The sequence below is a fragment of the Ptiloglossa arizonensis genome, chromosome 5 (assembly GCF_051014685.1).
Source record: "Ptiloglossa arizonensis isolate GNS036 chromosome 5, iyPtiAriz1_principal, whole genome shotgun sequence".
In the NCBI taxonomy this organism is placed as follows: domain Eukaryota; kingdom Metazoa; phylum Arthropoda; class Insecta; order Hymenoptera; family Colletidae; genus Ptiloglossa; species Ptiloglossa arizonensis.
In genome coordinates, this window is record NC_135052.1 from 732,921 (window position 1) to 746,098 (window position 13,178).

Sequence of the window (13,178 nt, forward strand, 5' to 3'; positions counted from 1 at the left end):
GTTCCTCACTCGCTCTATCGCTATCTCGCTCTCCTCGACAGTTTCGCGCTCGCTCTTGCTTTTTCTCGGTTGCTCTTACCGTTTCGCGTTATTTTTCCTAGTGTACACACAGTGTACACTCGCTTCAATGGAAGACAAGAGCGATTAAATTTCGTGTACCACCCTTTGGTTATGTCACGAGCCAGTGACACAATGAGAGATCGCTGTAATTGTAAACGAACGAATCCGTTTGGGTTTCCATGCCAAACTCAATTTTACCATTACAAATTATTCTATACATTGTCATTTATCGACAAGGATAATTTTCATTTTTTTTGTTTTTTTATTTACACAGTACCTTTGTAAATCTACCCCATCGAAAACAACATATTTTTCATATTGGTAAATGATTGACACAATGGAAGAAATCGCTGTAATTGTAAACGAACGAATCCGTTTGGGTTTCCATGCCAAACTCAATTTTACCATTACAAATTATTCTATACATTGTCATTTATCGACAAGGATAATTTTCATTTTTTTTGTTTTTTTATTTACACAGTACCTTTGTAAATCTACCCCATCGAAAACAACATATTTTTCATATTGGTAAATGATTGACACAATGGAAGAAATCGCTGTAATTGTAAACGAACGAATCCGTTTGGGTTTCCATGCCAAACTCAATTTTACCATTACAAATTATTCTATACATTGTCATTTATCGACAAGGATAATTTCCATTTTTTGTTTATTTACACGGTCCCTTTGTAAATTTACCCCATCGAGAACAAAATATTTTCCACATTTGGTAAATGACACAACGAAAGAGATCGCTGCGATTGCAAACGAACGATCTGGTTTCGTTTCACCGTGCCAAATCCAATTTTACCATTACAAATTATTCTATACATTGTCGTTTATCGACGAGTATGAATTTCATTCTTTTTTTTATTTACACCGTCCCTTTGCGAATCCACCCGATAAAAAACATCATGTTTTGCGCCCTCTCTTAAACGAATTGAACACCGTTCTATTTTCGTTCGCGATAATTCCCGCGCACGGAGTTACGATCGAGTCGAATAGTCGCGTGTGCGTTAAATCGCGCGCGACACGGTGTTAACGATGCATCACCGTGACGCCTAACGCGCGTCAGATTTCCGAAGCAAATCGTTGGCTAACGTGATTTTGAACCCGTGTGTTCGCAGGTAGGGACGAGCTGTCGCAGCCTGGCTCTTTGAACGGCTATGGAAGCGGAGGTGGAGGAGGTGGAGGAGGCGGCGGCGGTGGCGGCGGCGCCGACGGCTGCGACGCCAGGAAGAAGAAAGGACCCACGCCACGGCAGCAGGAAGAGCTCTGCTTGGTCTGCGGGGACCGTGCCTCCGGGTATCACTACAACGCCCTGACCTGCGAAGGCTGCAAGGGTTTCTTCCGGCGCAGCATCACGAAGAACGCGGTCTATCAGTGTAAATACGGGAACAATTGCGAGATTGACATGTACATGCGGCGCAAGTGCCAGGAGTGCAGGCTGAAGAAGTGTCTGACCGTCGGCATGAGGCCGGAGTGCGTTGTGCCGGAGTATCAGTGCGCCGTGAAGCGCAAGGAGAAGAAGGCGCAGAAGGTAGAGAGTTTAAGGGATTTTACGCGTTTACTCGACCGCGAACGATTCAACCCTCGAAGCGTCGAGACCGAGCGTTCACACATTGGGATAATGTTCAGTCGAAACGTGTTTAAAAATCATATTTTTCATCGCTCGAAATCGTCGCCCTTTGAGGCGTACGGGGTCAAAGAACGTGACACTTTTTCAATATCGCGATAGGCACGGCTGGTGGGTCGAAAGAGTTGCACTTTGTGATACCCTAATGCGCTCTAACCGTCGCGTTCACGCTTTGAGGCGTACTAGGGTAAAATATTGCTTCATTGTTTTAATAACCCGATATACACGAAGTCGTCGCGTTAATTCTTTGAGAAATGGGTTAAGGAATGTATCAGCTTTTTAATACCCTGATATGCACCGAGTCGTTCTTCGAAGCATAGTAGGTTAAAGTGCCACTTTTTGAATACTTTGGTATGCATAGAGACGGTGCGTTTTTTTTTTTTTTTTTTAATATAATGAGTTGAAGAACGTACGAGGGGATATTTTTCAAGCTACGGTAAGAAATTAAAATGACGCAAATGGCAGTTAATATCCTACTTTTTCGTTAAGTATTTAATTAATCTGTTTTTTAGTCTCGATCATTTTTATCGTTTTACATGTTTTAACAACCGTGCTTCGAAGAATCAAAGGGGCATAACCACAGTACGGGATCGTTAAAATCGAATACTTTGTTCGACATTTTTAGACAAGTTCGAGTATTTGAAAATCAGAGCATTTTGATCGTTTCTCTCGAAAATCCCCTTACAAGGGACAACAATTCCGTACGGTAGGAACGAAATAATATTTCTTAGCAAACTCATCGACAACTTGCAATCATATCGAATACATTTTACGAAACGATATCGTACAAAATTTAAACATTGCAATTTCATTTCAATCGTTTACTTCGTACTCGATCGGAATCTTTCATTACTATTCTCGCTGAATCGAAACCTCCTGTTAAATATCGATCTTAAAGACGCAAACAACGATGAATAACATCTTGGGGAGTACTCTACACGCAAGAAACAATACATATTTTAAAACTTCCTCGACCGGTGTTCCCAACGAAATCTGTCCCAAGATTTCTAATGTTAAAGTTCCCTTTTCAAAAATGGCCAAAATTTCTATCCGATTCGTATTAGATAAACGATCTTCTATCCGTTACTCGTTGAATACAAATTAGAAAGAATCTAACATTTCGCAAAAAAAAAAATATTTAAAGAATCGAATCGTCCAATCGAACACGAACGTCGCGAACGAGTTGTGTTCGTTCGTTGGCTTCTATTCGAATAAAATGTTGCTCGTCTCTGCTCGAGTCTCCGATCATTCGAAGTAGTAGTAGTGGCGCGCGTACCTTGTCAGCCTTTTTACATCGACGACCGTGTTACCAAGTCTCGTGTTCCATTGCAGGAGAAGGACAAACCGAACAGTACAACGATGAACGGTTCACCGGGCAGCGGAATACGCAGCGATCAAATGGGTGTGAAGATCGAACCAGCGGAAGCCGAATCCTTGTCCACGTCCGGAAGCAGTGGTATTTTAACCCCCGTCAGCCCTTACGGCTACGTGAAGCCGATCAGCCCCGAACAGGAGGAGCTGATACACAGGCTCGTATATTTTCAAAACGAATACGAGCAACCCAGTGAAGAGGATCTCAAGAGGATCACAGTAAGTACACGCGGAGAATTTTCGAAAGTGTCCTCCCCAATGTTAGATCCCAATCTCAGTTTCGCGCGATGCAAAGTTACCCTACAGGAGAGTTTTACACACCAGGTTACATATTTTTACTCGGTGGAAATCCGAGCTTCCTCGAAACGTGCACGTTGCTCGATATCAGTGTATTCAGATAGCGATTTAACACTAGATTCATCGAATAGTCAAAACGACTGGTTTCAACTGCTTTTATTAAGAAATTTATTTGAAATTCCATAGAATATTTTCGAAACATGTGACTTTTGAAAATATACTATAGACACGATCAATTTTGTAAGTTTCTCCTTTTCCTCGATCATCGAGTTTCCCGAGACACGTACGAGGAACACTTTAATAATGGGTTTTGCTCGATAGGTTTTGTCGTTCGGTAAGAAGTGGAGCTATTAGGTTCGTCGTTTTATTTTTCCAAAGATGGTTTCTACCGTTTGATGAACATGTGTGAAGTTTCACGTAGATCTGTCGAGACTCGTTCGTATATACAGTCGTTCGATGTTGAAGTGTTATAGTTTTTCTTTACAATGGAAGAAACGACAAAACTTATCGAACAACCTAGTACACCGAATCCACTGGTAATGCTAGTGTCAAAGAGTGTTTTTGTTCGACTTAAAGTTCAAATTTGGCACAGGTGTATGGAACTCGTGTTTTTAACATCGTGGTGCAACGAGAGAAGAAAATACAAGATCGTTCAGTTGGAGATTAACTTTCGTTTAATATTTTGTAAGAAATTATTGGTTTGTTCGGAGAGTCATTTCGTTTTCCAAAACGAAGAATATATAATTTAATAAAATGTTTATACACTCTAAAAATATCGTGTTTCATTTTCACCAAAAAAAAAAAATGAAATGACTTTCCGAACAACCCAATACAATAGTGTTCCGACCCTATCGTGTTCCTTGGGTTCTGGTAATATATATTTCTATCAGAGTCGAAGCTATCGATTCTGGAAGCTTACAGAAACAACTGAACGCTCTTGTATTTCTTCGTACCTTCCATTGCATCGCAAAGTTAAAAACCCAAATTCTATATATTTAGAACATCCCTTGCAAAAGATCCATAGTGCACGGTCGAACGAAAGAAACATTTCAAGGCAAATTGTAGAGAAACGATGTGTTTTTCGCGATGGGTCGAAAGAGACCCGAGGGACCAGCAGCGATCGTGGATGGTAAACGTAGCGTACCTTTTCCAGAATCAGCCATCGGAAGGAGAGGATATCAGTGATTACAAGTTCAGGCACATCACCGAAATCACGATACTGACGGTGCAGTTGATCGTCGAGTTCTCGAAGAGGTTACCTGGCTTCGACGAGCTGCTGCGCGAGGATCAGATCGCTCTGCTGAAAGCCTGTTCCAGCGAGGTGATGATGCTCCGAATGGCGAGGAAGTACGACGTGCAAACGGACAGCATAATATTCGCCAATAACCAGCCGTACACGAGAGACAGCTATAACGTAGCAGGCATGGGCGAAACGATCGAAGATCTGCTGCACTTCTGCCGGCAGATGTATGCCATGAAAGTCAGCAACGCGGAGTACGCGTTGTTAACGGCCATTGTCATATTCTCAGGTACGAAAAAGCAAAAATCCCAAGGACAGCTGCTCGGACCTGCTCCGGGTGAATTTCTTAATGTCTTAGCTACGAAGGGATTTACCGTGTATCTGTACACCTGTACCGAGAGGCTCGTCCGTGGACTGTGCGTTAACGACACGGCTGAATGTTTCAATATTGTTGGCTAAAGCGTCTAGGATTGAATAATTGCGATTCGAAACGAACGAAGACTTCGATGCGAAGAAACGAACTTTCTTTCTACAGAAATTCGGTTGTAGAGAAACTACAGAAATTTGCTGTAGTCGAAATTTGTCAAAAAGAGGACCAAGTGGGAAAATGCCACTATAGTGACGTATCGTTTAAAAAGATGGCACGGACGAGAAGCCACTATAGTAGCGTACGAAGTAGCTGAAAGGTTAAAAGTTTTTTTTTTCATAGCGTGGAAAAGACCAATCGACATTCCCAGCTGTGTAATTCTCGATCGGATTGGAAACATCGGTCTCTCTAGAATAGTAGGTTTAGAATAGTCGACAAAACTATTCTAATGGTAGAACTATTCTAATAGTAGAATAGTCGACAAAACTCGTCGAAAGGCGCATCCCAGAACAAAATAGAAAATTTCTATCATTCAAGATGTACAGACGGCAACATTTTGTAATCGATTCAAAATTAAGTTCTTATCGATCGCGATTCATTGAATTTTTTATTCACCGAGTATCAAAAATTGCTCGTACACTTCGGTAAAATGCTTGTAAAACCGATAAATGTTTACTGTATCGTGTATCGTAAATAATGCGATACAAAGGAGAAATCAATTGTCGAACTAAAATTTAAGAATTGGGGCATTCGTTGAATCAGATAAGAAGTGTATTTAAAATGGTACAGAACAATTCTGTAGTTGAACCACGATGAACCAATGTATTGACAAAAAGGAATGCATAATATTTTTACAAATATTTTCATAGAGAAAAGTAACTTCCATTTTGGAAAACACTGTTCGAGAGATCACGCGCTTAATTACGAGAGATATCTTCCGAGCGAGTAACAAAGGGTCGATGGTTTACGTACAGCTCGCGTGTACCTATAGTGATATCTCGTTATAGGTCGTCCACTTGGGGAAGGGGCACGACTTACAAAGAAACAATCCTCTATTTTGTAGTTCTTCTGTTCTTTGCCGCGGTGAGTGCAACAGACTGCGATTGAGCGAGGCGATACATTATGGCGGCAAACCATAAAGGGTCACTTGAGTTTCAGCGGCTTCGACTGTGTATAGGGATACAGAAAAAGAAATATCGTTCTCTTTTAAAGAAAGGTTATTTACATTTAAAAACATTGTAATAAATTGTGCTATTATAATTATTACATGCAATTGGATGTATCGTTATAGTTAAATTATTGTTAAATTATCATGGGCCGGAAAAGAAGCTCATTAACGATAGAAAGGAAGATTGAGAGTCTCAACTTGTTAACAAGTTAAACATGACGGAACTATCCCCCGTTTAGCAGAGCAGTATCAAATCTGTATAGAAACAGTTCGAAGCGATCATTAAGAATCTGTGAGGAGTCCGCAGTTTAAAAAAAAAAAAAAAGAACATGCAGTCTTAAGGATTTGGAAAACCGCCTTCAAATATGGTTTTTAGAACAGCGAACAATGAGAAATTCGTTCATGGATTTATTATTGCAGGATAAGGCATTGAAAATGAAAAATTGGTATACCATCTTCGTTCAATGTCAGTAAGGATCTGTTAACGAAATTTAAAGATCGTCAGAATATAAGATTAGTTGTCAGAGCCGTGAAAGACTCGAGCAAACTTTACGGTTTTCGTGTGCCCTCTCGCTCACGCGCAGTCTGTCAGTTGTCGCGGCAACTAGAAAAGCAATGGCGGAGATGGAGAGATTACTCGCAATAACGAGACAATGCTGTACGCGAACGCGTCAGAGAAACACAGGCGGTGATCTCGGGTGATTTTTCTTTTTCAAAGATCACCTACCACCGTTATCGTACGTGGCGCGAGCAACGACTCAACGACACCTCGCGTTTGATTTCAGAGAGGCCAAACCTGCTGGAAGGCTGGAAGGTGGAGAAGATCCAGGAGATCTACTTGGAGGCGTTGAAGGCGTACGTGGACAACCGACGCAGGCCGAAGTGCGGCCCGATATATGCGAAGCTGTTGTCCGTGTTGACGGAGCTACGGACCCTCGGCAACCAGAACAGCGAGATGTGCTTCAGTCTGAAGGTCAAGAACAGAAAGCTGCCACTTTTCCTCGCCGAGATCTGGGACGTGGCGCCCTAGTTTCCCCGTAGCCGGTCACCGGCGCCCGCGCCGATCGGCTAACAAGTGTTTATCAGTCCGCGCGACGTCGAAGACGACGCTGGAGCGCAGCAAGAGACGACGAGCGAAACGTGGACGTGAGAAACGGCGTGCGCGACGACCTTGTACTAGTGCACCACCATGCCACTGCCTCGGCGTCGCGAGTCGACCGCGTGTCCCAGGAAGCACCAGGTCGTCCCGAGTCGTCGCTTCTCTCCTTCTTTTCTCCCGAGGCTACGCCAGACCCTCCGACGCTAGGTACGACGAGTGGGCGGTGAGCCGGCGTCGCGATCGAGCCTGACGCAGGGTACAGGGAAGGGGGGGACGAGCTCGAGGAACAGGGATTAAAAGAAAAAAAAAGGAAGCAGAAAAGAAAAAAAAAGAAACGAAGGCAGTGGCGAGGCACCCAGGCTGTGATACGTAGAGACAGTACAGAGACTGTAATAAGGAGCTACCTACAGTTATGTTATTACTATATCCTCTACCTGGCTACCCCCGGAATCGATATGTAAATGTCTAATGTGTAAGGTACGGTTAAGGCAGGCGCGTTGTACGAGCAGATTTAAGCAGTACGAATCTAACTAAAAGCTAAGACGCAGAGTTGGGAAACGAGAGAGAAAGAGAAGAGAAAAAGAGAGAGAGAGAGAGAGAGAGAGAGAGAGAGAGAGAGAGAGAGAGAGAGAGAACGTGAGATAGCGTGGGAGAGAGAGAGAGAAAGAAAGAGAAAACGTGGGAGAGATTGGGAGAGAGAGAATGAGTGTGTACCGTATGCGTGCAATTCGGATGAGAAACGGAAAGACGAAAGATGATAAAAGATTATCGCACTGGGAGCGTGTTGGAGAGGGGTCGAAACAAAGGCCGGGACAGCTGTTGAGCAGCGGATCCGGCCACCCACGAATCGAGTGCGAAGTAACAAACAAAAAGAAGAATAACAAATGATACGATTATACATAATGATACATAGAGTCTATATCACACACATAGCATAATAATATATTGCTAGCATGTACATTGTTTATACGAGAAAGGGAAACGGGGAGCGAGGCAGCGAGAGCGAGAGCGAGTGTGAGAGAGCGAGATAGCGGGAGAGTGAGAGAACGAAAGAGAGAGAGAAAGAGGTTTCGAGGGAAAGGTTGCGTTTGTTTGAGAATGATGTTAAAGGGAACAGTTTTCCGCGATGAAAAGGTCGAAGACGAGGCTTGGCATTTGCGCGCGTCCGGGATTTTCTTTTTTGCGAACTGGCAAAAGAACGTGGACAAGAGAGCGGGAACGTGAGAATAACGTAGTAGAAACGTAGGAAGTAAGTAAAGTAAGTAAGCGAGGCTAGTTGGTAGTAGGTCGTAGTAAGTCAGTGAAGCTAGGCTAGGTGACCGAGTTCAAGTGCAAAGCCTTGTGCCTTCAGCAGCGGACATCGGCTCACCGACAAACGAAACCAAGAAATTTAACCGTCCGTTTTAATTTTTTAATAAAAAAAAAATCAACAAAATCAAGTAAAATATCGTAAATCTGTGCAGAGCGAGAGCGAGAACGAGAGCGTGAGAGTCAGAGAGAGAAAGAGAGAGAAAGAGGTGAGCAAACGTGGAAAACGTTTGTTAATTATTTAGACGGTGAGAGTAGAGGGTGAAAAAGAGGAAGAAAGAGAAAGAGTGAATGAAAATCGAGGAGGGAAGAAAAAAGAATGGGTTTCGCGAGAAATTTACGAGAACTGGATGCGTGCGGTAAACAAGAACAAAGATCTTTTCTAAGGAGAAACACGGAACAGGGTCGCGAAAGATGTGAGGAAAGAAACGCAGGGGTGGGTGGTGAATTAGATAGTGTCACGGATTCAGAGGACTATTTATTTGCTCGACGACTTGGGATTCTGAGACTCGCCAGACCCTGCGACGTAATATGCTAGCATAAAAACACTCGACCGTCGAAAACAAACAAAAAGGGGCGCTGAAAATTGAGAACAGCAGACGCCCAGCAAGCAGCTTCTGGGACTGATTTTCAGCCCGCCGCTACATGAGATAGAGACTCGTATACGAACAGAGACTACAAACATACACATACACGCAAAGAGATACACACACCATACAAACGCGCGCACACATACACATACACGTACACAAACACAAACACAACGTTAGACACGCCTAGACGCTCGCAGAATGGAACAACCAAGCGGAAAAAAAAGAATCATGATCCGAACGCAATTGATAGACAAACACGTACAAACGCAACATACACGTGGAATACTGCGCACGCGTCGCTACAGATGCATGTACACTAAAATTCTCGATGTTGTAACACTGTAACTCTATGCTATTAACTGATTGTACGCAGTTGTATTCCGTAGTAAATACCAAAAACGCAAGTTAAGCAAAAACAAAAAAAAGTAATTCGTGTAAACGTGTGTATAACGCGTGCGAACGGGAGAAACCGAGCGAGAGAGAGAGAAAATTAGAGAGAATGAAGAGTTTCGTCAACGCGTGTGTGAAGAAAAAGAAAAAAAAAGGTGCGCGGACAATTTATTTTTTTCAACGACGAGAAGTTTCGGGCGTAATAACTTAGAGGGAATAATCAACTAAAGCAAGCGAACAGTCAGATAAGAGCGACAGTTCCATACATAGAACGGTGAACGAGACGGGAGCGACTAACTAATACTTCGCCTAGGACGACTAGAAAACATCGTATATAATACATATATACGTATCGTGTTCTACCATTGTAACGTTATACCTGTCACGCGTTAAACGAAGCAAAAAAAAAAAAGCAAGCGAATATTAAACCATGCACGCGTCGCAGCACGTCACTATACACCCGTATAAAAAAAAAAAAGAAACGTTTCTCTTCGGTCGCGTCGGTCCGAGGTCGCGAAGGGATATGCCCCTCCCCCGCGTGTTTCGCGTCGTTCGAATGCGCGAAAAGCAGAAGAACAATCATTTTGAAACGCACCTTCGACGCCCTCGGAGCGACCTGGCTCGAGCCGGGGACAAACGATGTAATAATACGCCCCGCGCGGAAGACCGACGAACAAGATTAAAAGAACTGTACACTAGGTAAAACGCCGCAAGGCAGACACTGCCACACCGCAGAGTGTACGCGTAAAACACCGTGAAACGAACGTTGCAAGAAGCACGGAGCGGAGCTACAACGGAAAGAGAACCGCGGGAGGAGAGAGAGGGGACGCACGAGGAAAGAAAGAAAAGAAAAGAAAAGAAAACAAAACAAAACGTCACGCGCGAACCATTACCGCCATCTCCCATCGATACCCGCGCGTCGCTTCCATTTCAACGCGACGCGCCATTGTTCTCCGGACTCGACGAGAAGAAGATACTCTTTAGGGACTCGGACACAGTCTCGAAGCGTTGCTGGCAGCTGTGGACGATATTCCATCGCACGTTTTCCGGAGTGCGAGGATCGTCGAGCCGAGTCCTCGAGGTACCATTTTGCCGTTGATTTTCAATAACGTCTGGAAGCTTCGCGACCGAAGCAACCGAAATCCCGGTAACAATGATACCACCGTTTCTCGCGAAGTAATCGTCCGGTACGGGTCGATATGTTGAAAACGTATTCCTCCTCGCGCCTCGCTATCGGCAAAATTCAAAAAACGACACCCGAACGGAACAAAACCGGTAGACGCGAAATTATATAGATAGTCAACTGTTCAAACGGGCAAAGAGACACCGACGCGATGATCCCAGGGTCTCTCGATAACGCGGAGAATTCCTGGCTCGTCGGCAACGCATCGAGACAGAGGGAGGGAACCTGTACAGCAGAAACAACACACAAAAAAACACTTGCACGCACCTGTACTCCGCATTGTTGTACCACACACTCGTGCATCCACCACATTGAGTGCTTTCAGACATCGCCATTTTTTGCGAGAGAAACAGTGAGAAAAAGAGAGAATGAGAGAATGGAAATGTGAATGCAAGAGGAGCAGGGAAGAAGTTTTCTTAAAGACACAGCACGCACTGTGACGACATTGCCTATTATATACACCTCTGAAGTAGTTGCGCGTGTCGTCGATCCGCGACGGCAGGCGTCGGTCGGGCTTCGCGGATCAGCGACATCGAAGAAAAAGAAAAAAGAAAAAAAAAAGAAACACGTTCGTTCGGGACACTGTAATTCTTAACGAGTAACGTTTAAGGGTACCGCGCGCGAGGACAGCTTGCAAAATCGTCCAATCGCGCACGAAACTTCCTTTCGATTCGCTTTAGACAAAAATCACTGTCTAGATACGTTGATTCGTTTAAGGGGGATACAATCGTCGCGAGTTCGTCGACACCTCGTAGAATTGTTCCCGCCGAGACGGCGGCCGACGTTTCGTCGAGATTCGACTCGGTCTTCGGTTCCAGCCGACGAGCTCCTTCGTTCTTTCTCGGAAGCGTGTCGCGACGCGTCGGATCGTTCGATCGACCCCTCCAACCGGCACGGCTAGCGTGCTTTCTCCCTCTACGACTTCGTTCGGACCGGAGCTGCACGCTGCTTGTATTCGGTGGTCATCTTGGACACGCGTCTAGCGTAACTTCGGTTTCGACCGGATATTTGACGAGATTTTTCGATCGAGGAAATTATTTCGTTGAAATTGAATCGGAGAACGATCGATGAACGGGAATGAGATTCTTTTTACAGGGTTCGACTCTTTCGAACGAAGGGAACGGTTATCATTTTTCGATGCTTTCGAAACGAAAACGTTTGTGCAATAGAGTTCCAGCGTGGATACGAATACGGTTCTGGAAACGTCGGTCGCGCTCGCACGCGGGCATGAGAGCAGCCCGAAACGGGTCGGCGAGAAACGACACTCCCGAAAGGGGAGGGATTACTCTCCCCTCTCCCCACTCCCCCTTATCATCAAACGCAGAAAAAATCGGCACGGACCGTCGACGGCAGGTCATCATCGACACTGTTTCGTTTCGTAGAGTTTAGAACCGTTCTCCCTCGTCTATTGGGAGGAAAGGGGGCAAGCTTCCCCGTTGAACGAAGGACGAGCGAATCGTCGTCGGCCACCGTGATTCCCGATGCTGGCGACGATTTACCTGAATGCATCGGCGGCGACGAGACCGCTGAAAAAGCGGAATCGCGCGCCATGGCCGAACCGCCCGAAGCAACGTTTTCTCCCCCGGCAGGTTTCACGTCGAGAGAGATTCTTCGGGAGACGCTCGGGAATCAAGGTGAACCGCATCCTTCGGCAAATCAGAAACCGGTCATACGTTACTCCGCGAGAGATCGGGAGAGAAAAAGTAAAAAATAAAAGAAAGAAAAAATAATTTAAAAAAAAAGACACAAAGAGCAGAGAACTGCGCGAGTGGGAGAAAGAGAGGAACAAATGGGTGGGGGAGTGGAAGGAGCGAGGTAGGGTTGAGTGAACCAATAGGGGAAAGGGGAAGCTGTACACGGACACGGTGCACACTCACGGATACACACTCATACGCACACGCATGCATACATACCGCGACACGCAGAGTACACGAAATGAAACAAACAAAAAAAAAAATAATAATAAAACATGCAATTCTACGATCACTGCCAATGGCGTTAACCGTCGATTTCTCATTGTCTAAATGTCGTAGTCGTTTTTCCTCGTGATTCAAGCCGATGAGCGAAGCTACCGCAAACGATTATATACAAAAGAAGACACTACCATGCGCGTCACAGACGACATAGAGATATTAAGAATAACGAAAACGAAATATAAAAGAGTAAAAAAAATAAATATATATATATGTATGTATACACACACACGCGCATACATATGCGCGTGTATATACATACATATATTTACACACACGTGCGCCCGCTCGATTTCGATTTGTCGTTTGACAAGGACGAGCGAGCGATTTGTTCATGATACTGCCAAGCGTAGACTCGAGTTTCTGTGTTTTTTAAGGAACAACTATAATACTCCTTTTAAATGTGTCGAGCCACACGTTATACACAATCACACGCGCGCGCACACACACATCGTACATACACGCACACACATACATGCATACACACATACGT

At 44.5% G+C, this 13,178-nt stretch overlaps 1 protein-coding gene across 2 annotated transcripts in view; it reads left to right on the forward strand.

The window, feature by feature from the left end:
- Ecr (ecdysone receptor) overlaps positions 1 to 9,964 on the forward strand; it is a 245,080-nt gene extending 235,116 nt beyond the window's left edge. For both annotated transcript variants that reach the window (XM_076311653.1, XM_076311654.1), the window contains 4 exons: positions 1,188 to 1,600; positions 3,029 to 3,286; positions 4,518 to 4,893; positions 6,925 to 9,964. In XM_076311653.1, coding sequence (XP_076167768.1) covers positions 1,188 to 1,600; positions 3,029 to 3,286; positions 4,518 to 4,893; positions 6,925 to 7,169 — 1,292 coding nt within the window. In that variant the 3' untranslated portion in view covers positions 7,170 to 9,964. The remainder of the gene's footprint in view (positions 1 to 1,187; positions 1,601 to 3,028; positions 3,287 to 4,517; positions 4,894 to 6,924) is intronic.
- The last annotated feature ends 3,214 nt before the right edge of the window (positions 9,965 to 13,178 follow it).